The sequence below is a fragment of the Merops nubicus genome, unplaced genomic scaffold (assembly GCF_000691845.1).
Source record: "Merops nubicus isolate BGI_N331 unplaced genomic scaffold, ASM69184v1 scaffold3283, whole genome shotgun sequence".
NCBI classification, from domain to species: Eukaryota; Metazoa; Chordata; class Aves; order Coraciiformes; family Meropidae; genus Merops; species Merops nubicus.
In genome coordinates, this window is record NW_008600766.1 from 1 (window position 1) to 25,464 (window position 25,464).

Consider the following 25,464-nt stretch of genomic DNA (forward strand, 5'->3'; position numbering starts at 1 on the left):
CCCCGAGCCGCTTCCAGGCCGCGGCCGCCCGGCCCCGGGGTGCTCCACCACCTGCGCCGTTAAAACGTGCTGGGGGTCTACAGCACGTTTTGGGAAACGGCTTCCGTTGAGTCCTCAGGCCCGGCAGCACACCCCTAAAGAAAGGACAGAAGGCAAAACTTAATCGGTAGGTGCTTTTTTCAGCTGTCAAAGGTAAAACTCAGGCTACTGCTGTAGTCCTCAAAACTCTGTTTCCATCAATTAAACTGTATAGAAGCAGAAGCAATTAATATTAAGTCTTAGCATCAGGCAAAAACACCAGTTTTATGATATTTTGCTAAGTTCTTGTGCTTGTTGTGCCCGATTAATGCAATCATATGTCAAATCTTAACTGCGATGCTCTACAGTGCTACCATTCCCAGCTTTTCAATAAACACATTGCGTAGCACAGGTCCTGCCCACAACACTTTAAAAACAGAGGACCACTTACTGGTATCTCTAGAGCTGGGTGTTAGAATCACAGCCAGTTCCCAAACTGGCTGCCAGAAAACACCCAACCAGCTCTACTCCCTGCCACTGCTTCGAAGGACACACTCTGCCCAGTGAGAAATCCAGCCCCACAGACCTGGTCACTGGTCATCTGCCAGCACACCACTGCTCACGGCCCAAATCCTTCTGTGATGTATCCCACACCAAGAGACCTTGGTTTGCTTTAGTGCACTTGAATTTCTGTCTGTGCCACCTCTAGATTCATCTGAGTTACAAAATAAATTAGTATTTACCTCCCACTTTCCTGCTCAGAGGGCTGCTGGGCAGGCCATTTATGTCAAGTGTAAGTGCCCATGTTGATCCTCCCTAATCTGTGCTAGGCACCCCAAAACCACAGGTTTCAGATTCACTGACTGTAGCACTTCTGAGACAGAGCCAGGCACCTTCCTAGCCCCTGACTCCTGTCCTTGTGCATCAAAACAAATGCCTTCCAGCTCTTCCTCTTCCAGGTGAATTATAGTGTAGACTTCACTGGCTCCACACAATCCTGCTGATAAAACCAGCTATTGTGCACTCTGGATTTAGAGCATTTGTTAATAACCTTGCTCAGTGAGAGGCGCAGTTCAAAGCCACGCGATGTCTGGAGGTTACTGTCTGGATTCCTGAGCCATGGATGAGACAAACTGAAATGAATTAACTTCAGCAAGGAGAAAAAAGCATGTGGTTAGAGAATACAAGAATAAAATATTTTAGTAGACTCAGTGCCAATATAACTGTAGCAGGATTAATGGTCCAGGCAGCTAGAAGAAGACTATTCTCAGCATGAAACTTATTTCAGGAGGTTAACATCAGTTCAATATTAACAAGTGAGCCTCCATGGAGAATGAGTTAGAGATAATTTCTTTCAAGGGAGCTGGCAAGATTTTTGGACACTACATTGGTTTTGGGGTTTGAATATGTACATATGTAATGTCTATACAGAATAAATTTCTAGAGTAAATTTCCAAATAAGTTTTGGAAACTGCTTACAACCCAGAGCTGTTCAGACCTTTCACAATAGTGGTCTCAGAAAATGTTCTAACACTGTCACAGTTCATGAGAAGAGGTCGCTTGGCTTTTCAGAGCTGTGACTGGCTCCAGGTTTTCTTCCCCCTCTGCCCACATTGATCAACCCCTCTCCAGGCAGACTGTCCTTACTGCAGAGCAGGGGCATCTACCTGGAAGCTTTGTGTGCTCCCATCCCATTCTACCTCCTGGTCCTTACTCAAGGATCTGGATCCTGCCTCAGAACAATCCCTTTTTGGAGCTGGCAGGATCCCCCAGCCCCTGTGAGAGCAGTGAGGCTCTATACCTACAATTCCCTAGGGAAGAAGAGGAAAGGTGCCAGGCAGAGAGGAGGGGAGTTTGGTTCAGGTACAGATCCAGATCGAGGGCCTTGCCCAAATTGAAAGGCTCTCTCTGCAGCTACCATCGGCAAGTTTTGAACTACAAACCCACAGCAATTTTTGAGGGTGAGGTTGTTGAGAGCATCAGAACATCTGGACTTTATGATGCAGGAGACTAACTGATGCTTTTTCAGTAGGATGTACATAGAGACTGAAGTCATACATCCAAGTGAAAAAGTCTCTCCTTGCTGAAGTAATAATCTACAGCTAAATTTTGCAAAGGGCACTCCTTTTTAAATTACTATTATTCTTTTGCTTTTGAAGGATTTGCTATTCTGTGAGGAACTTCTTAATGTGGCAAGTGGGAGTGGCTTGTATAGCTTTTGGTATTTTTAATTACTGCATTTAGAAACAAATTCAAGTAAATTGGTGCCAACTGTCTCCTTTAGATATGGGTACACAAAGATGCAGTAGGCCACTGTACTGACAGCAGCAAGCTAAATAGAAGTGCTATGTCTAATGTGAATATGTTTAAATATATTAGTATAAAAATCATACTTTTAACCTGTGCAGTTAAATTAGTACAAAGGTTGTATTTACATAAGCCCTTATGAAGTCTTTCCTTGTCCCTGCTTCTCTCCAGCAAGAGGAGTACTAGATTATGGTTTGTTTAAACTCCTATTACCAGCAAAGCTGTACAGTTTGGAAGTGATGTAGTTCTTTCACTCCAGTACGGTTCACTCGTGTGTGGCTGCTGAGAAAGTTGAGGCGGTATTGAGGCCTTGAACAACTCGATCTTGGACTGTCACAAGGTGGCACTGACGCACTTACACACAGGTCCGTGAGGCCTGGAGGAACTGCATTGCCTCCGAGATCCTTAATCCTTAATATCATACCCTAATGATACCAGAGCGCCAGGGGACAAGCGGAGATTAGCCCCACATGCACTATTTCTAGCACACAACTAGTAGCATTTAGATATAAAACATGCGACCATCTGTCATGTTACCACAAAGCATGTCTGAAATGTCACGTCTCTTGACATCCTGAGAGAGAAAAGACAAAATAGCTACATGAGTAACTGAACTCTAACAGTCATGCTGTTAAACCTTTGTAGATTCTCCTTTTTATAACCTACAGGAAATACAGGAACTACAGAGAAAGCACCATACTATAGTAATATCTGTTTAATTCTCTTGAACAATAACAACATTTAGTCATAACCATTGTATAACACAGGCAATATCCCCTCTCTGTTCTTAAATGTAGAGTCTAAAAATCGTGATTTGTTTTTAAAGAGTCAAGATTCCTTCTAACAGGCTTAAAGGTTTTAGCACTACTGTCTCTAATTGGCTTTGTTTCTAGGCATCTAAAAAGCCTCCAAGTAAATAGATGGCATGAAAGAGTATTAAATTAAATGCATATGCTTTCAGTTTCAAAACAAGAGGCAAAAACTACACAGTGCACAGTACAACTGACACTTTATTCCTTTGTGATGGGGATATATAGTATTGAAACTGCAAAGAGTCAAAATCAAAGTGCAAACCTCTATTAGATCAGATTATGGAATGTATTGATGGTTTTGGCACAAAAAGTGGGGAACTACATACTGCAACAAGATTTTAAGTTTAATGAAATATAACACTTATGTTCAGTAGTCATATTTGTGCACCGCAGGACAATACAATGTAAAACCAGTGTCTAACACAATTCACATGCAACTCAATACAAGTTACATCATACATCCAGTTAGAACTTTTCTGAAAATACATGTGAGGTCCAATGATACTTTGTTCACAATCATTTAAATACCATTCTTTAAGCAGTCTTATCTTTTCCGTTTCCTTACTGATAAAAGCAAAAATAGAGAATCTTAAATAGTAAATTTTCTCCAAATGGTTCCATGTGAATGTTGATGTTTTCTATCAAAGTAATTTGGCTCCAACTTCCTTGAAGTTGAATAAAATCAAAAGGTTTTTTTCCCCATATTTCATCCCCAATTTACTGTGAACAAACAGCATTCTGTGCACTGACATTTTGTTTTTAAAACTGGACATAGTGTTGCCTATGAGCTCTGTACCTATCACATGGAAATCACCAAAAAAATCAGAACACAGCTTCATGAAGTGGCATCTATTTAAGTCCAAAAAGGAGTCTATTAGCATGGAAAAGACAAAAACACAGAGATGGAAGAATTCAAGTTTATCTTAGAAGGTACAGTATGCATTCACATTTTCACTGCAGAGAGAGACACTGTTTATGTTCTAGTGAAGAAAGAAACCCACATATTACAGCTTTCCCTAAACTCCCCAAAGATAACATCATGAAAGATCTATAATGCACAGTATAGCTCTTTCATCTGAACCCACCTAAACCGATTGCTCAAATGAAAAAAAGACTTTGATGAGTAATTCACGTCCCATTGCTGAACCAGTAACCACAAGAACTTCTGCAGTGGCCTGCCATGTCATATAGCTTGACAGTTGTTAACAAGTGTTTTATATGGGCAGCCGTTAGTGTTCAGTGTCTCATCTCCTTTTTTGGTTTTGGATTTTATTTTCTTGTTTATATTAATCAAGAATGTTGATTTATATCAGGCATCTGAGAAATGTTCTGGAGAGAAGATGTAGAGGATGCCCATTAGATGCGTGCGTATCACTGCAGAAATGTCCTTGCAACTGAATTCTTCATTTGGGCAACAGAAAAAAAATAGCAAAGAGCAAAACCAAGAAGCATTTGGCATAATTTTAGTTCTTAGTACCATATTGCCAGTGCAAAATCTGAAGTGCTCTTAATGTTTTTGCTTTTTAATGCCAGGATAAAGAATGATGCTAAAAGCGGAGAGGCAAGGGCAATCCCACTAACCAGTTTAAGTAACTTTAGAGATCAGGCTAAAGGTGTAATTTAGAGTGTTTATGTTAGGAGTGTTAGTGTTAGGAAGCTCTGATACCTACCAAGAGAGAAAGCAGCTGTGATTTAGAGCACCTAAATTCTGTGCCTGAAGTTAGACAGTTTGAATACAACTTGAAATCATCCCCTGAGGGAATTCAGATCCCTCAGCCATTTACTTCCTCTTTCTGTATACGAAAATGCAGCCTTGAAGCTCCACCACAAATTCTTCTCTTTTCTAGAGTAATCCTGAAGAAGAGGATCACTAGAGATCACTCTCTGGATCTATAGTTCCTGTTGACAGTCATCCTTCCAGCTCAAAAGTTGCTCAGAGCCAAAGCAGACCCTCAGTTTCTCCTCCCTCCTGGCACCTACTCAAAGGAGGGAGTGAGTTTAGGACAGTCCACTATGAGTTGGGATACTCTGGCATGAACAGCAAAAAGGAAGGATCACAGAAAAAAAAAAAAAAAGACTCAAGCATGAGAACTGAGGCAACAAGAGGGCAAAATCACTTGGGGTTAAAAGAGAAAAGTGTTCATCATGCCATAAACTGGCAGTGAGAGCCTGAGGAAGAGAGACAGCTGAAAGGTGAGAGAGGGTGGAATAAAACCCAAAACCAACAGGAAGTTCAAGAGATGAACGAAATAGAAATCCCACAGCCTAATGCTGCCTCGGTGTAGCTGGATGCTGTCTCCCCAGAAAGGGGAGGGAAGAGCGCCTGAAGTACATGGATGGGGCCAGGCCCCAAGAGGTGCACAGACAGGTCAGGGGGATTCTGTTCAAGCTTTGTACGACAGCTCCCAGCTCCACAGCTGCACAGGTTTCTACAGAGCACTACTTGCCTCTAGAAGGTCACGGTTCAATACTGTGGGGGCAGTTTTTGGCACAAAATCTTTATTTAATGTCAAGTCATTTTAAAATGCAAGATGCTTTATCAGGTATTTAACAAGCACCAAGTGAAGGTAGAAAAAGATTTCCCACTGCAATGTTCCTTAGAACATTGAGCATCCCTAGAGCCTGATCACCTGCGTCAGGTTTAAAAGATGGTGCACAGGAATGGAGAAGACAAAGGGGAAACATTAGGAGAACCCTTTGGGACAGCACACAGGCATAAAAACAGCACTTGCTGTTTGGCTGGCTAAGGACTACCTTTGGGACATGCTCTCTTTTCATGTCCATTATATTCTCTCATCATTGCTCTCTCCCTTGTGATACCTTGTGTAATCACAACACAGTGTGCCCACAAAGCATCAGATGTGTTCTGGTAGCTGCCAGGGCTTTTCCTCATCATTAGCCACTGAGATGAAGTGAGAGATATGCTGAGAAATACCTATGGATATGAGTACTTGTGTTTCCTCCCTTATGATTGCACCAAAAAAGCATGCAGGTTTCCAAAGGATATCCAAGCATGTGCTAGGTTAACTCTGTTTGCTTTCCTGCAGACCACACTGCCCGAGTCCACTCTGCTCACTTCCTACTGCACCTTAACAACATGCCATAAGTGGTTCAGGAAAGGTGGAGATGTCTAGGAAGCTGATAACAAGTTCAGACTATTTGTCAGTCTCCAGAGAGTTCCTACTACTGCCTCTGTTTGGGAATTTCTCCATCCTTAGCTTACAAATGATTTAGCAAGAAGCATGTGAATACAATGGGGTATGCTTCACTTTACTGTGGTGAGAAGAAGTATGACTCAGTGGGTAAACATGTTGTGGAATTTGCTACAAAAATCCTATTTGTTTTAACTGAATACCACAGTAAATATTCATGCAATTAAAAAAAAAAGATGGTTATTGTTCCAAGGAAAACTGCCCCAAGGGCAGATAAACTACAAATGCCAATCTTTCAGGAAAAAAACAGCTTCCCTTATTCATCAGCATAATCCAGGAATAGCTGTCCTTCAGCTCCTTCTATCACCATTTTCTTTCGAATTTTCCTAGCAAGTGGCCTCCAAAAGAGAAGAAAACAGAAAGGAAACGAATTAAAAAAGTAAACAAAGAGAATTCAACCCCCCCATATTTTAGATTGCTTTTGTAGGTTTAAATTTCCAAAAGCATCTCAGTCTTTCATTTTTGTGGTCTGGGTGCTCCCTGGGATCTGGCCTTCTAAAAAACTCCTCTTTTATTCTCAGCAAACTGAAAGTCACGGCATTCTCTGCGAACCAGGACCTGAACTTGCAGGACGCATCTTGAGTGGCTGCACTACCCTCTCTCTGTCACTCAGGCTTCCCAGGCAGACATTGCCCTTGAATGGAGGGCAAGGATTTTTCTGAAGTTGCTACCTGGTATCTGAGACTGATTCCAGCCCAGCAGCAGCAAAGTGATACAGCCGAGGCAGTGAGCACAGACCGCTGCCCACTGCTCCAGCTCATGTGTGGAAAACCTCCCCACGCCACACAAGATACCAGGCTCATGAGCCCACTGAGTTGTCTTCCTTCCCTTCTGATACCTTGCAGCACTGAAAGTTAAGAAGACTGAGAAAGGAAAAAGGTATGCAGAGCAAGGAAGACAGAAAAAATAGACAGAAAAGAGTGTAAAAACCACAGAGGTGCTTGAAATGTTGAGAATTAGTTTGGTTTCATAAAATTTTCACACAGATATGTTAAATCACTAAAGCTAGGGGTTAGCCATTATAATTGTCTTCTGCTAGCCCACGGGACTAACATACTTCAGAGTTATGCACCCCCCAACAAACCATACATCCACCTTAAATATCATCTGCAAGGACATAATAAAAATACACAAAGCAAAAAATTGTAAACAACGGTTAGTAGCACAGTGGTACAGTAGATTGTCAAAAACAATAAAAGTGTGGATACAGATTCGTCTACCTTGAGTAACATTATTGCCAGTTACAAGGGAGGGACTCTGTAAAATCATAATTCTGAAGTTTTGTTAATAAGCACAGAGCAACAGGTGAGTGACCCATCTACTTTCTCCAGTTCTGTGTTCGCTATTGGGATCAGCATGTGGTCCTTCAGTTTTTCAAATACCTGTTTAGGAAAGAAAACAGAACAGAAATCATGCCACTTTACAGCACTTTATTTTCTCTCTTCTCCAAGTATTTACAGAATGAAGAGTCACGGATTTATCAGTGAGTGCTAAGCTGTCTCATGGTTTGTAACCAACGCCAACATTTACAGTGCACGTCGCCTTCCGACTCGAGGATCCATGCACAACAACAGTGCTGTGAGGGGAACTGTTGCTATGTCCAGTTATGCAAAAGCAGCACTGGGGGCACAAGAGATAAACTAATAAAGTCAGGAGTGGAGATGAGAAGAGAGACCAAGCCTCCCACCTTTTCCCATTTGTGCATTTCCATGACAGGGTACAACACCCCGTTCTGGAAAGCACCCGATTTCAATTCCTACTGACTTCCTGGTGAGGCCAGGATGCTGGGGGTCTCCCAGGCACCTTTGGCACAGCTCTCACCTTTGCACTCTCCGGGTACTCCTCAGGGGCTCGGTGCAGCAGGACATGGCCCTTGCTGGGAATGTTTAAGTAGATGCAGTTTGCTGCGGGATCGTCGGGCACCGTCAACTTGTCGTAGCGGTGGTCGCTCATCTGTTGCATGGTCTGCCAGGAGACACAAAGCACAGCTATTTAGACCAAGCACATTAGCAGCCCCAAACAAATGGGAGAACACAGCCTTCAAAAATAGCTAGTTGTGACTGCCAAGTTAGCCAAGGGGCATTTTGCTATGCAGCAAGTAAGGAGCTCTCTCTTCATCTCTGCCCTTCAAGGAAAAATCTGCTAACCCTAACTGATATGAGCAGTAGAAGACCTTTGTGAAATAGTTCCTGCAAGTGGCAGGATTAAGCAGGGCAATCAGTAAGCTACTTCTGTGAAGTCTTTTCCTCAAGGAATACACATTGAGCAGGCAAAACTCCTGCTCACATTGATGGAAACTATAGGTGCTCAGCACCTTCAAAAAAAAAAAGGAGCCATCATTCAATATTTATAAAACAAGTGTGAATTAACACAAACAGGACAGGAACAGTTCCCAGCCTGGCTATCAGCCCAATCTTAATTCTTTTCAAGGACCTCCTTTCTGCTTTCCAAGCAGTTACTCTTTCACTAAGCACCTGTGCCGGGGAGTGAGAAAGCACGTCTGCGCTAATCCTCCTTCCCAAGGGGACAGCACAATAACCTCCGCAGAACAGCAGAGCTGGTGGGTTTCAGGGGTTTCGTTTATAAATATAGGACTCATACAGAAACTGGGATCCTAGCTGGAATTGCAGAGACAGAGGCTCTCAGCACATGAGAAGCCTGAGACCCCATATGTTGGATCAGCCTCAACTTTTTAATAAAGAGAGGAAAAGCCTGGAGACAAGGCGCCTGATTCCCCATTGTACCGTTCCAGCTTTACATCGGCTTCACCCTGACAGAGACCGAGAGTAACACAGAAGTGAACAAAGCTCCAAGTCAAAACCTTTGGTCCTACTGAAAGCCTAACTGAATGCAAGTGTTCCAGTTTCTTGCCTAGCCCCGCTATGTTCCCACATACATTGCAAAGATGCAAACAGAAAGAAAGGCTTTTCTTTTCAACTTAAAAATACTCATGCTAATATTATCTTAAAAATACACTTGTATTCTGCTAAACTTTTTCAACTAAATTCCCTTCTCAGGGAAACCCCACCAATTTATATTGCATAGCAGAGAGCAGACTTTAATTTTAGGCACAGTTATGTTAATCATTAAATTATTTGCAAGGTCATTTATTTGTACTACTTCTCATTCAGTAAAAAAAAAAACTATATAGAACTGAATTATAATGAGAATCCACAACATATCAGGAAGCACCAAAGCAACTCACACTTGCACACACCTACAAGTAATTCCTTTCTAGGTCTGGATAAGTTTTTCATACTGTAGCCTGAGTCATCCACATCCCACGGAGGACACGAAACTCACAATGAAGAATGCCATGCATTCTTAAGGAAGTGTTCTCTGATTGTCATTTCTTGTTCTTACTGAAGTTATGAAACTACCCCAAGTTCCCAAGGCCCCATCTACCTCCATAAAAGGTTAATGTGTTTTTCTGGGGAAAAATTCTTGCACCTTTACTGCACCGGATGTGTTTTTATTACTGTGCTTACCATGGTTGACTTTCCTACTTATAGTTTTGTTTCTGTTATGTTGCCAAGACATGTTTTATTATGATTTCTTTGATGTTGCAGACATCTAGCAGCAGGTGACATGCCTGCACCCAGTGCAACTCTTCTCCCTGGCAACCAGAGCCAACTGACTCACCCTTCACCTGCAGCTTCTCTTTCCTTCTCTACATAAGCTTTTAAGTCTTGATTAAGAAACCTACTTATTAACAAAATACATATATCAGTAGAGGAAAAGCCACCAGGCCTAGATTTCACTCAGCTCCCAAACACTTGTATCCAGTCCTTGTTGGAAACAGAATCTTGATACTACAGGTTTTCTGTAGAACAAGTTATTCATCAGAAATATGTTTTGAATCACTATGAAACATTCCCATATGAATTCTTAATCACAAGGGTTCAGACACATCTCCCATGCATTTCCTTTTGCAAAGTAGAAATGAAGAAGTGGCAGGGCTCTCATTATGCCTCAGGAACCAGCTTTTGGGAGCCTGGGAGATAACAGTGAGGGCATGGTTAGGAGGATTATTTTCAAGATTAAAAAGCACCAAAGCAGTTGCTGAATTAATTCAGAAACAAATGAGGAAAAAGTGTGTGCAAGTGAGAAGCAGCAGCACAGGAGTGTGAGTGTCCAGCTGCAGCAGTGGGAATGGGACCTCAGCTGGCTCAAACACCACCACAAGGAAGCATTTATTAGTGGCTGGAGACCTGACAAGGCAAGATTACTCTCTTCTTCAGCTCTTAAGAAGGAAATTATATTTGCAAGCTTTCATCACTGTTACAATTTTGCCCGCATGTTGAAGTAAAATTTAAAAAAACACTTTCTTGAGAGTGCTCAGGCAATAACACCCCAAACCTGCCCCACAGGGAAGCTCCAGAAACAGCAATAATGCACTGACACAACACAATCAGGTTATTTTAAACACCTGTGGGGTTTTCCACATTTCTATTACGTAAAGTCATTAAGCACATAGGCCTGGCCAGGTAGGATTCCAGGGCAGAGAAAGAGAGAAAAGCAAGGTACTTTGACAGTATTTTCTATCAGATGCACCCCAAAAATATATTTTTTTAAATAACAAATTTACAAAGCCTGTAGCGCTCACACAATGGGTTTGTGGAGGGCTGGCTTTCTGCCCACAGACATTGTACGAGCAGCTATGTTAAGGGCCAGGCATTTCCCACATGCCTAGTTTTTCTGGGAATTTTTTTCAGCCTGAAGAGGATAATTTTCATTGCACATTCTCTCAGCCTTAGTCATGCTTTCCTTATGTTGAAGTCATTCCCTTAGCCTAAAATGCCTTTTCTATAGTTTTTTACAGTGTGTCCTCAGACAACTGAGGTAATGGATAAGCTAAATAATCCTAAATACGAAGCAGCGTTATGCATGAAGGAAAAATGTGTATCTGTTTAGGGCCTGTTATCACTGACAGAGTTAAGATGACCACATGCACTTTTAAAACAGGCCAAGCAGAGTTACAAGTTTTCCCCCTCCATGAGGAAAGCCCCAGTCTGAGCCCTGCTGCCATCTGGGACCTACTCACACCCAGATTGCTGTTGGGCAGACAGTGACCAAACCCACCACACCTGCAACCTACCTTTGTATCTCCAACACCGCACACGGAAAACCAAACATACAGTGAACACTCCTCTTGCTAACATGGCAGATTTTCAGGGTTTGATCTGTGTTTTGATTAGCCCTGCTCCCCTGGCCCCCAAGAAAAATCAAACCTAAGCCCAAGTCAAATAAATGCATGTAACGCCATACCCACAGGATCATCCTCTCACCAGATTTTCAGCTAGCCTCTCCTAAATCCTTCATGTCATAGAATTCTTAAAATAAAACTGCTCACTTAAATCCATTTAAGGCATTTTTTTCTATCCCATCCCTTTTCCTTCTTTCCAGGCACATTAAACTTTGGCCTGTTTTACACTGATGCTTGAAGAACTATTTGGCCTGGTGTACAGAACAAATTGGAAGTTGAGGTAGGATTAAACTACATCAATATTTTGCCTGTGATGATGAAAATGAAATACTTTTGTGGTGCAAGACCACTAACACTGGTGAGGAGAATAACTCATCAATATGCAAGCACATCTCCCCAGGCTGGCTGAGAGTCTGGAAGGACAGCATGGTTCTCTTCTGCTTGGAGGAAGTTGTTCCCACTTGTCTCAGAACAACAGCAGGGCACACTTAAGATGAGGACAGCCACCTGGCCAGTTCTGTGCCATCTGGATGGAGGACTGAGAAAGTTAAGTTATTGTTTGCTATCTGGAAAATCCTGCTGATTACAAAACCTGCCTTTTTTTTCCGATCCTTGCAGAACCTGGAAGATCATCTTCAGTGCTGCATGATGGGGGTCTCTATCCCCATGGGAGAGGTGATGATATCCCACTTCTGGATCTTAGGACAGGGACTGGAGACCACCAAGACTTGGTGTGTGGTTCCTGGGGACCTCAACAGATCAGCTGTTATCCAGAATGATGACACCACCCACGGCACTGCCCAGACCGCTTTTGAACTTGTAGCAAGGCAGCTTCAGGCACAGACTGTGTAAGGAAGCTTTTTTAAAAAACTTATCCTTTGCTTAACCCTTCAGTTTATAGCCATAACTTGCTTAGTTTGTCTCTGCTGTTCCAGGTAGCTGTCCATACTTATTGCATTTTTCTGATTTTTTCCCAGTTCTACTCTGCCTTGTTTGGAACAATGGGATCCTGCATGCAAAGTGCACACGACAGCCAGCACGCAGATGCACCACGGCCTTAACCAGTGGCATAAAGAGAAACAGCTGCCACTTGAGAAAGCAGCAGCCTTAGGGCTCACCACAAGGAAGTGCAGGACAGAGCGGGGCTGGCGAGCTGTGCCAGTGCTACACACCTGGGTGCAGGGCCTCAGCCTGCCATACAAACCACACGACTCAACAGTTTCTCAGAGCTTCCTTGAAAGGCACCAGGGCCATCAGTGACCGTAAACAGCTGCTGAGGCTGACCAGAGGGGGCAGAAGAGCAGAGCTGGAAAAGCCAGCTATCTCACCCGAATGTCAAGAGTGTTAGGAGTGTTACCCTGAAATGCAGACAGGCAGGAGAGACAATAGCAGGAAGAGGACAAAAGAGCCACTTGGAGCAGCATAAATCACAGCAGAATGATCTAAGGCTTCCTGTCAGTTACTGAAAAGTCTGCTAGAGATATAGGATAGCACAGACCCTATGGACACAAACTGCATCTGAGAACTATTTGAAACCAGGATTGTCCCAGCCTGTCACAATAAATACTCCAGATTTCTTAGCCCATACACAGCCAGAGTGTTACTTTAGCTTCCACCACCAACCATCCATGCTCTCAGCAGCTGGGCTTTGCCTCCCTGCTGCACCCTCTCAGTCACGTCTTCCAAAAGACAAAGATCTTTAAGCAACCTCTCCCAGCCCACTCCTGGGCTTTTCCTGGCACAGGACAACTTTTGCATCACTGCAGATGTGATGGGTACCACATGCTGTTCACAGTCACACGTGTGCTGCCCTGCCCCTCTGGAACCACCTTGCACCACAGACACGCTGTCATCTGCCTGCCAGCTCTGCCCAAGGACTGCTGCAAAGGGAAACCACAACCTGAGGGGGAAAAGGAAGCAGCTTAAGCGTGCAGTTGCTTTCAGTCAAGGAGTCGAGAGACGAACATTCTGTCTTTTGGAACAGGAACCCAGGGAAAGAATAGTCAAAAGGGGAAAAAAAAAAAAAAAGGCAGCAAAGGAATAGAAACATGAGTCCCCATTTACACAAGTCCAATGACATCTTCTCAGTCAGCCTCTGACCCAGCTCCTGGGACAGCCTTACTAGTGACAACAAATACCTATTGAAAGAGATGATTTCCTCACCCTTAAAAAAACCAAAACCAGACTAATACAACAGTCTCTTTTCTATAAATATATACTTTTGAGTCTGCATCTTCCGAAAGACTAGATACTTCGGCATATATACAGACTGAACAGCATCGACACTAGCACTGACAATGAGTTAAGTGCAGTATGTTTATTGAAACATCTAACCTTTAATTAAAACAAAACCAAACTAGTTGCCTTTTTAAAAGATCTTTTAAAGACTTTTTCATCTTTTTAAAGACCTTTACATCTGGTACTCAGTGAACATCTGCACCCTTTGAGATGCTGTACACCCCTAATGCATGAAGTAATGGAAAAAATCAGAAGGCGCTAAAGGAAAATGCACAGAATTTTATAAACTGACTAATTTTCCTATCTATAAGGCTGAAGGCAGCAAAGTCTCATTTTTAAATTTTTACTTTTAGGGGCAAGTTGTCAATTGCTCTCTGGATCTCACTAACTTCTTTGTTGATGCACTACAGGAAATTCATCATTCATCTGTACTTTCTGCTAATTCCCTACCTGATGTCATCCTCTTTGGGTTATTAATATTAGTAATCATTTCCACAGCAACCCATTGTGATATCGTAAATAGAGGATTATGACTTCATGTGGGGAATAAGCAGAGGCACAAACGATGAATTCTTAAGGAAGAAGAGATAATCTTTTCATGCAAACTTGTGCATTACTAGAACAGACACTATACAGACAATAGGAAGAGGAAATTTTTCTGAGCCTTTTCATGCTGCTTGTGGCTACAGGCTCCTAAAAACACCACACAGCTGATGCTTTTCTTTAAGTGCTGGTTCTGGAGGCACTTCTGTGTCAGAGCTGGGAACCCCTCAGCTTTATGCAGGCATTATAACCCTGCTCTCATGCAGGGAAACAGTACTCAGCTTTTTAAAGCTGTCACACTACAGAGACTTCAGTTATGAGAACAAAAGGCAATTAATCACAGGAATGGGGGCAACTGCCAATGCTAGAACAACTTCTTGTACCCACGACTTTCAAAGCACTGCTCTGATTATAGCTTGGTATACAGATCAAGGGCCTAGTTGCCCCAGAAAGACTCCTTTCTGTCTTATCCTTAAGCTGTGGTTTCGATAAGCCTCCCTTGACCTCTGTCAAAACAGCTGCATTTGCAATAGCATCCTTCAGGGAATAATTTAAGGGATGAATGAGCAACTCTGCTCCCAATAGAAGACACCGAATGGGAGACTCGAGAACAAAGCAAAGCAATCATGGCCAACCTTTTATCAAAAGCAGGGGAAAAAAGGTGCTTGCTGAAATCGTGGTATTGCACTACTGTACATGTTCTGATACACTCCCAACCATAATGAAATCCCATTGACTAATGGGGTCAGAGCCTGGGATACCGAGGAGGAGCTCAGAAGTGCAGATGTCATCACTGCTCCAGGTCATGCTGTGGCAGGTCTGTCCTGGGGACGTCAGGGTTACAAGCTCAGCTGCATTACCAAAAGGCCAGACATTTCACATGCCACTCCACTATCCCAGATCTGAGAGGGAATACCCCAGACACAGATGGCCACAGAGATTAAATTCAGGCCATATGGTGGGATATGTGGCTCTCCACATTGCAGCCCTCACCCCCAGGCACCATGCTGGGTTTCCTACCTTCCTTTCAGGTCTTCTGCTGCCTTCTGAGATCCATCAGCAATCACCAGGCATTACCCCAGAGACAATGAGTTCACACCAAGGCTTTCTCTACCAGTCCCATGGGGATGACTCTGGGGCTAGTTCTTTGCAGAATGCCCAACAAAAATGCCTACCCAACAGATAACCTCATTTCTCAGTGGGTGAGAGAACAACTTCACTAGAGGGCACTTGCTACAAATATAATACATACTGTTTTCAAGGCAATAGCTGAACTTGCCAAAGCTGGAACTACATGTGTAACCCTCAGCTTCTTTGGGATTGCTACCGAGTTATCCAAAGGGTGACAGAATGGTTTGATCATAGACAAAGCTGCTTAAAACCGCAGGTTGTATCCACCATCATTTGCTGCTGTCCAAGCCTTTACTGAGCACAGAAAATATTTGTGGTCTGCACCAACCAACACAAGCAGCCAAAGGAAAGAAACACAGCTTCTCAGGACTTGGTATATAGCGCAGGTACGGAAAGAAGCACGCAACAGATGCTGTGTCATGGGTCCCATCGCCATCATGCCTAGCATTCCTCTTTGCTGCTGGAACCTGAACTGGCTGTTATCCCAGGCCAGTTCCTGCTCTTCTGCTTCCCCAGCAAGACCCCAGGGCTCTGTCCCTTGCTGTGGAAAAAAAAAAAAAAACAAACCAGTGCAGACTGTCTGCCCTCAGCTCTGCCCTGTAGCCTCCCTATGCCAGGGTCAACACTGTTGCAGCCCAAATTCACAGTCATGGTAAAGCTCAGTGACTCCAACAGTGCAGGATCAGAGCCCAAAGGTGACATGTTTGGAGTAAATCCTGGTCTCACTGAGGGAACAGAAAAATAATCCCAGGCTTTACTTGCTCAAGAGCCATGGCCAATGTTCAACCATGGAATTAGGCGTACAGAATTATGAACGGGTTTAACTACAAGGAGGAATTAAATGCATGCAGAAAACAGCAGAGGGAAGTTAAAGTTTCCCATGTGATAGCCACTACAGGCCTCAATAATTTCTGCAATTAATTTGTCTCTCTTTCACCGAGTCTCCTTAAGCACCACTTTTCAGCTGCAGCCCAAATAAATATTCTGTACTTGCCAGCGCCTGAATAGGATTTCATGGTTAAAATGTCACTTCTGATTTATTATCTGCTTCTAGCATATGCTCTATAATCCTAAAGTTTGAACACTCATTTCCTAGCTCACTTGTAGTGCTATACATTACACACACCACACTAAACTCATGATCAATTGCACTCTGCCATATGTGAGCACCAAATGCAATTTCTTTTTCTATTTTTAAAATATTATAAGGATAAATGAGTTGCACCAGTAAGAACAATCAAGAAAAATTTCTTTCAAACAAGATTGTTAGGAGGAAGATAAATCCTTTTTTAAATATAAAATGTTAGCACAAGATGATGTAGCAGTTCACTTGTTGCCTAACAAGACTCATTACAGAATGAAAACAAATCAACTACCCGAGATGGCTAAAGACAGCTTAATCATCTTGCTTATATGATTGCATTTCCAGACACTAAAAACGTCAACAACAAAGGATAGGTTTAAACTAACAACAAAGAAGTGCCCTGTGCCAGGCAAATGACTCTGTAGAGGCTGAGGGGACTGCCCTGCCACACGGAGTGTGACGGGCAATGAGAGGAGCACTGACAGCACTTCTATAGCCCTGTCCATCTGGTGAAACCCAGGGAGCAGCTTCTCATTCCGAGCACCAGTGCCTCACAGAGACCCTCTTGCAACTGGCACTTCCACAAGACTTCAAGAAGCCGACTACCAGCTGAAGTGAACATATACAAAGAAACCACTGAGGTCAAAAAGAGAGAATTCAAGTGTCAAGAGGAAGCTAGCGACAAGCAGCACTGCCAACTCCATCATTTCTGAGATGGATGCTTTACCCATTTGCTTTCCAATCATTTCTCCGAAGAGATCCAGATGACGAAACATGCCCTGGGTAACGTCATATGTTGCTGTGACTGTGACGTGGCTGCCTGGCGTAACCTGTCAGCTCCCTAGGAACATAAGGGCATGTGCTACAGCACAAAACAGCTGCTCTGGGCCACAGCCCCTAAACTCAGCTGGCAAGCTGTGAGACAACACCAAGGTCACTCACATAATCAGTCAAAGACTGCTAGATTATCTTGCTAATTACCAACTTCTTTTAAAAAAATCTATTTGCTTTTTACTGTACCTCGATTAATGCCAGTATTTGCTTGACAGCTACTTACCAGCAACATTTAATCAGCTTATCTGAAAAATATTTTCGGTGACAATAGCTAAATTGATGCACTGCAACATGATTAGTTGAGCTGTGCAAAAGGCTTTAATCAAACTGATGAGTGCTCAGATTAGTTCTGGCTCAAGTTCAAATTGCAGCTCTGAGCAACCAGTATTGTACTTGAATTTTTCTCATGTTTATAAACACTCTATACAAGTGTAGGGCTATCTGGAAATCTGCAAATTTCATCAGGCTGCTGCTCACAATGCATTTCACATTTGAGCCTGAATATTTGGGATAGTACATATTACACAAAGAAAGATGCCAGGCACTTTCCATCCCAGACTAAAACCAATCTCACAGCATCAGGAACATCAGACCTTTACAACCAAAACTGCTTGTTGTTTCTTGGGGAGAAGGCATGAGTGATAAGCTGGGAACGTGCTCCCAGAGCTTCACGTAGTGATTTCTAATAAGAGAGTAACTTTGACAGCTCATTCAAATGAATGAGCAAATTTAATGCCTCTCCAAACTATGTGGGAAGTCAACAGACCATCCTCTTGTTGAAGAGCTCCCCTAAGCTCATGGGGTGCAATCAAGCTGCTGTCCTATTCCCTGAATCACTGCCAGGCTGCAAGCCTAAGCCAGCCAGGACTGCACTTTCCTGGCCTCCATAATCAACCCATGTCCAGCAGGGGAGATTCTGAGATTTTAAGTGTTGGTTTTATCTTAGCTGGGGAATGAGACATTTTAGATCTTGAACTGCCATCAAGATAAAGCAGAAAAAAACCCCACCAAATCTCTGTCGAGCTCTGACAGTAAAAATGATACTGCTGGAAAATGACCAGTCCTAGGATTACAAGGAAAATGTATAAGATCTGAAAAGCAAATGTGCAACAAGATAGCACAGCATGGCAGTAAGGACAAGAAGTCTCTTAGGCCTCCATCTTGCAAATATTTAAGGATGTTTTGAAGTAATAAATGTCACTACCTTACTGAGGCTAAGGAGGCAGGTGTACAAGACATGCAAGATAGGTTCCTAAGCTCTTTGGGGCCCAGTGAAGTCGATTTCAGAGTTACATACTATTTCTGTTGTAAATGTTCTGCCTGGCAGAACAGATTCAGATTAGTAGCCTTGGGCTCTGACAGAAGTGCTGTTCTTAAAAACAATTCATGCTTTAGAATCAGGGCAAGAGATACAAGTCAGGTTGCATAAGTTGTATTTAAACTAAGTGGATTTCAGAGAGATTTCTGACTAGTACAGCACAGCTATCTCTGCCCCATCTCATTTATTTTAAGGGACAGAGAGCTGGCTTCCTCCATGTGTTAGTGATCATGTTGTATCAAAAAGGCTTCTGCAAAGTCAAAGAGCAAAGCCTGCACTTAGGTTCTTATTTACTGGCAAACGAATCAGTATAATCATAAGCTGAAAATTTAGGACTAGCTGACATCACTGGAAAAGTAAATTTTGGTTTAACCTTTGAAGGCAAGTCCTGATAAAAACATGCAAGACACTTAGCTGTAATGCTTTCAGACATGCTGTGGCTTATCTGTATCTCAAACTAAAGCCTGCAGGATGGCAGGTCCTAAATTATCAAGAGGTACAAACTTCCTTGAGCTTTACTTCAGGTAAACACTCAGTTTGCTTTTTGTTGCACTCAGTTGCACTTTGTTGTGGTGCCCCAGCCAAAGTTTCTACTGCAAAGCATCAGTGCCTGCAGCTTTGCTACCACACAGGAGCAGAGATGGTGTCTCCCTGTCTATATGTGTAATGAGGTTCAGTTCACGGCCTTAGGTGTGCCTGTGCCCACATCTCTGAAAAAGCTTAATCTAGTAGATTTGCTCTGAACACACCCAGCAGGCAGGAAAGCTCCTGAGCCCAGTGCAAACCACAGCAGTAATAAACACTTCCCATTGAGAATGATGATGGTAATACAGCACTGACCCGCTACGACACTGATTACTGGTTGGCAAGTTTGCCAGCAGAGACTCAGATCCCTGAGGCCTTAGCCTGAGGGTTCAAACCTACACCTCCTACTTTAAGGGAAAATGTTCAAAAACTCAAACTAAGCCAGGCTGGGGTGAGGATACTCTCCCTCCTTTCTGAAGCCATGCTGTTATGCAACCCTCATGGGAATAGAGAGGAAAAAGCATGACCAGGAAGGAACCTGACTTTACAGCCAGGTAAAGGGTGTCCTGGGTTCTGGTCCTTGTGGCTGCAGTCACTTAGCGATTTTATCCAGAAAATCTACACTGCACCATGTGTACACAAATCACCTCCCCAGCAGGGGTCAGACCCTCACCCTCCTCCTTCATGCCAAAACTTTTACTTCCACTCTGGCAATTTTGAAAGCCGTGTTTCCTCATTGCAACATCATCTGCTCTTATATGTCCTTCCTCCCTTCTATCACCAAATTATCACCTTTTTAGTCAAAGCTCTAGGTAATAACCTGTATTTATTTCCTGAAGATACCTAAAGCTAAATTAGTATCACTACACTCCTGCCTGATATAAACATTCTTTATGTGTTTGCACTTAAAAGAGATCCTGAGGTGTACTGGTTTCCTCTTTCATTGATCAGTATCTATTTTAAAATTCCAGAATCTTCAAGCAAAGATTGAAATAAAAAAACCAACTTTGTTGTTTAGAAAATTTTCTTATGTGCTTTACCTTGAGGGCTTTCTGTGCAGCTTCACTTGATCCGATAGCAATCAAGTTTGGTCCAGCCATGCTGCAAAAGCTCTTCAGATGCAAAGCATCATGAACAGGGACTGTGGAGACAGCATAATCCTGTATGGGATCAAAAGTAGTTATAAATATTTTTAAACTGTCCTAATCCCATAATTACATTGAGACATTCCATAATTAATTTTACTCTCTGCAAATTACCAATAGCAACATATCCCAGGGCATAGTGTCAACAACATACCACTCTGGACCAGCTTGTCTTGTCTGGTGCACTGGAGTAAAACCCAGAACACGTTTCAAATATTACTATTGTTGCAACTGTAAAAAAAATACATTAAAATGCATAATTAAACAGTATGTACGTAAAACCTCTCCAGGGATCAGCAATAAGAACTGGTTGCTGACTCATGAGAACATTAAGAATGAGAGTGGTGATATGCTCTCAAATGATAACAGACTCCCACTATCCACGTTACTTTATGTAGGGATCTTGCATTTCAGATCCAAGTTCAGCATCTGTCACTTGACAGGGTGCTCAAACCTTTTCAGTAACTTGTACTTTTTTTTTTTGGAAGTGAGTCCTAAATAAAGTGCTTGAGTATGACATACACTTTGGCCAGTATACATTCTAAATTGGTTCACTGGATGATAGCTTGTATTTCTGTGGCATGAATGAATCTACAAACCTTAAATGTGTCAGCCAGAATTTCTGCACCACGTTGATTTGTCCGCCTGGAAAGACCCACAAAAAATTCTCTGCCTGGAAAAAAAATGAAGGGTAAAACAATTACAAGATTTTTTTTTTTTTAAAGCCAGCAAAACAAAATCACCACATCAGCTTCTTCATCAGCACATACGCGTTTTAAAAACAGGCCAGCTTTAGAAACATTCTGAAGCAGTCTTTCATGGATATAATTTTCTCTTTTTTGTCAAGTTGAGTAGTAAAACTGAAAATTCAGCATAGAAAAATGCAACCTGTAATTGCGAGATGATAATTTAAGGCAATTATCTTTTTCCAGAAGACACATTTCACCAGAAGCATAAATAGCTTCCGCTTCTGAAGCTCTGCAATGGTCATTGAGGCAGGAAGGAGAACAGCTGGGCTGGATTAGTACAGCACTGATGGACCATTTCCCTCTCCCTCTGAGATTTCCTCTGGTCACAAAGGCAGCTCTGCAGCCATCAGCATCCTCCAGCTCCAGGAGGAATCAGTGCTGGATCTGCACTGCCTTAGAAAGGCCTCCCTTCCCAGTCTGCCTCTTTTGAGACCCTTCTTTTCCCTTGGCCAACCAAGGCAAGCAGCCCGTCTACTGTGATGCTGATCAAAATAAACAGGCTCATTCATCCCTGGCAGGGAGCAAGCCTGTGTGCAGCCAATGTGAGAAAATGCCTAATGGGTTTAATGACATAAAAACACAGTCAGTATCTCCATCTTTGAAGTCAACCATGCACATAAGTTGTCTAGCACATGACATCTGGCAGGCAACTCCACTTTCTCCATAAACTAAAAATACCTTTCTATTTTTTTTTCATTTGATTCACTGAGCTACTGACAATTGTCTGCATCATGATTTTACAAGTCCTGAAAATTAGTCTGGTGAACGGAGCTGCTTGTAATAAGAAATATGAAACAACTGCAGGCAGTTGACTACTGAAAGCATTTTTCTTATTGGCAGTTTACAAGCTAAAATAAAATTTGTATGCACAGTGCTGCTCTTTGTACTGTGTGTACTGCTGCTTCATTTATTCTGGCATTAGGCAGGACATCGAGGACTGCATTGAAAATTCATCTCTCTGCTACCTTTGTGACATTTAGTAAACAACTGATTTAACAAACAGCATGAATGACATTTTATTACACAGACAGCACATAACATGTAGTCTTCAAGGCAGTCAGAACATGTAAACAGCAACTTCACTACCACCATACCTGTAAATAAGACGTCCCCACCATCCAGGGTTGCAGTTTCATCCAACATCTCCACTATATTGAGGTTGAGACTTCCTAGTACTCTCTTCATAGCTTCAACCTGTTTAAAAGAAAGTTGGTTAGAATCTGTTGTATCATTGAAAAACTTTTAAAAAAGCCTACCAGAAACATAATAGCAGAATGGTTTGCTTTGGAAGGGACTGTAAAGATCATCCAGTTCTAAACCCTCTACCATGAGCAGGGAAACCTCCCACTAGACCAGGTTGCACAGGGCCCAAATGCAATCTGGTCTTGAACACCTCCAGTGATGGAACACCCACAGCTTCCCTGGGCAACTTCTTCCTGTGTCTCACCACCCTCAGAGTGAAGAACTTCCTTACAGTTTGAAACCAATACCCCTTGTCCTATCACTAGAAGTCTCTCCCTGGCTTTCTTGTAGGGCTCCCTTCAGATACTGAAAGGCAATGATACAGTCTCCCCAGAGCCTTCTCTTCTCCAGGCTAAACAACCCAAACTCTCTCAGCCTGTCCTCCCTGGAGCAGTGCTCCAGCCCTCTGATCATCTTTATGGCCCTCCTCTGGACCTGCTCCAACAGGTCAATGTCCTTCTTGTGTTGGTGGCTCCAGAGCTGGACACAGTATTCCAGGTGGGGTCTTACCAGAACAGATTAAAGGGGGAGAACCACCTCCCTCAACCTGCTGGCCATGAATCTTTTGATTGCAGCCCAGGATCCAGCTGGCTTTCTAGGCTGCACCTGTACATTTTTGGCTCATGTTGAGCTTTTCATCAACCAGTACCCCCAAATCTTTCTCCTCAGGGCTGCTCTCAATTCATTCACTGCCCAGGCTGTATTTGTAGTTGGCAGTGCCCCAACCAAGGTGCAGGACCTTGCACTTGGCCTTGCTGACCTTCACGAAGCTGGCATGGGCCTACTTCTCAAGCATGTCCAGGTTCCTGTACATATACTGCACCATTATAGATTAGGAAGTGATCTGCTAGAGAGCAGCCCTGTGGAGAGGGACCTTGGAGTCCTGGTGGACAACAAGTTATCCATGGGACACCAGTGTGCCCTTGTGGCCAGGAGGGCCAATGGTCTCCTGGGGTGCATTAACAAAAGTGCGTTCAGCAGAACAAGGGAGGTCCCTCCTCCCCCTCTACTCTGCCCTGGTGAGACCTTACCTGGAGTATTGTGTCCGGTTCTGGGCTCCCCATTTCAAGAGGGACAAAGATCTACTCGAGAGAGTCCAGCAGAGGGCTACGAGGACGGCTAGGGACTGGAACGCCTGCCTTATGAGGAAAGGCTGAGAGACCTGGGGCTTTTTAGTCTGGAGAAGGGAAGACTATGGGGAGATCTAATTGATGTGTCTAAATATATGAGGGCTGGGTGTCAAGAAGAAAGGGGCAACCTCTACTCACTTATACCCTGTGATAGAATGAGGGGCAATGAATACAAGCTGGAGCACAGGAAGTTCCACCTCAACATGAGGAAGAACTTCTTTACTGTAAGGGCTACAGAGCACTGGAACAGGCTCCAGGGAGGTTGTGGAGTCTCCTTCCTTGGAGACTTTTAAAGACCTGTCTGGGTGTGTTCCTGTGTGACCTGCCCTAGACTAGATGGTCCTGTTCTGGCAGAGGGATTGGACTTGATGATCTCCAAAAGTCCTTTCCAACATCTAACATTCTGTGATTCTGTAATTCCTCTGGATGACATCCCCTCCCCTCCAGTGTGTTAATCACACCACACAGCTTGGTCTTGTCATGAGCTTGCTGAGGGTGCAATCAAACCCACTGTCCATGTCACCGACAAAGACGTTACACAGTGCCATTCCCAGCACCGATCCCTTGAGGAACACCACTCATCAGTGGTCTCCACATGAACATCAAGCCATTGACCACAACTCTGAGTGCGGCCATTCAGCCAATTCCTTATTTACAAAGTGATCCATCCATCACATCCATGTCTCTCCAATTTGAGATCAGGATGCCATGAGGGGCAGTGTTGAGCACTGTGCACAAGTCCAGGTAGGTGACATCAATCGCTCATACCTTATCCACCGATGCTCTAACTCCATTGTAAAAGGCAACCAAATTTGTCAGGTAGGATTTGCCCTTGGTGAAATCATGCTGGTTGCCACCAGTCACCTCCTCATTTTCTGTGTGCCCTAACATAGTCTTCAGGAGGATCTGCCCCATGATCCTACCAAGCACAGAGATGAGACTGACTGGCCTGTAGTTGCCTGGGTTCTTTCTTTTTTCCCTTTTTGAAAATGAGGGTTATGTTTCCCCTTCTCCAGCCAGTGGGAACTTCACCACACTGCCATGACTTTTAAAATATGATGAAAAGCAGCTTCATCCACCAGTTCCCTCAGGATCCACAGATGGATCTCATTGGGTCCCATGGACTTGTACACCTTCAGGTTGTTTAGATGGTCTCAACCCTGATCTTCAGAGAACGGGTACATATCCTTTTAAGATACAGTATACCATAAATACATAAAATTAAGAATTGAAGTCCTTCAATGTGCCTTTAGCAAAAGAGACAGCAGGGTCCTCTGTGTCCCTGCCCATCAGTTCCCCAGCTCTCTCCAGAGGCCTTTGCAGTCTGGAGAGGATGGGGTGTGTCAAGCAGCACTGATCAGGCTCTTGCCTTTGCACGGGAACCACAAAGCATCCAGGGGAGACAGGTGAGGGTCCTAAAATTCATGTTAAGCCTGGTCCCTCTGCACAGTAATAATTGCAAATCTATTGGATTTTAGCAGTAAAAAGTATCAGAGGAATGATATTTTCTCCTTCTGCACTGCTCAGGCAAGATGTGGCTCTGCCAGCCATGGAAGTAACAGCTCTATCCCAAGCCCCTCTTCAGTCAGGGGCGAACAAAACAAAAATTCCCAAGTCGGTAAATGTCCATTTTCTTTATAGTTCTGCAACTTTACTGAGCAATAGTTCTCCTTGCATTTTTGAGCCACCTTGCTACAGAACTACAAGACTTTTCATGTCTATGTTATACAGCTGGCTGCTTGCCAGAGAGCCACACGTGTGGCAAGGAGCCCAGGGCAGGGAGTCTGGGGCTGCCAAGGCCATGTCCTCCTGAAAGGAGCTCATAGCAGGGGCAGGGGATGCAACCTCAGTAGGTTTCCTCTTTCCAGTGAGGGCTGCTGAGGATGCCTAGAGCAGAAGCTGTTTCTATAGAGGCTCCCATCGTAACCCATTCATAAGAGGGGTTTGCTATGTTCAAGCATCATCGTCTT

At 43.4% G+C, this 25,464-nt stretch overlaps 1 protein-coding gene across 1 annotated transcript; it reads right to left on the minus strand.

Moving 5' to 3' along the window:
• Positions 1-7,161: 7,161 nt before the first annotated feature.
• On the minus strand, positions 7,162-24,409 carry DDAH1 (dimethylarginine dimethylaminohydrolase 1). The gene is made up of 6 exons (XM_008937761.1): positions 24,263-24,409; positions 22,217-22,316; positions 20,973-21,046; positions 20,269-20,388; positions 8,171-8,314; positions 7,162-7,731 (listed from the first exon to the last, which is right to left on the minus strand). The coding sequence occupies exons 1-6, from the start codon at positions 24,407-24,409 to the stop codon at positions 7,615-7,617; spliced, it is 702 nt and encodes a 233-aa protein (XP_008936009.1). The 3' UTR covers positions 7,162-7,614.
• Positions 24,410-25,464: the final 1,055 nt, after the last annotated feature.

Coding starts and splice junctions, on each gene's coding strand:
- DDAH1 (XM_008937761.1), bottom strand. CDS start 24,409: ATGGGGCAGATCCTCCTGAAGACTATGTTAGGGCACACAGAAAATGAG. Junction 21,047..22,216: donor TGGGGACGTCTTATTTACAG/GTATGGTGGTAG, acceptor TTTTTTTTCCAG/GCAGAGAATTTTTTGTGGGT. Junction 7,732..8,170: donor AGTACCCGGAGAGTGCAAAG/GTGAGAGCTGTG, acceptor TTTCCTAAACAG/GTATTTGAAAAACTGAAGGA.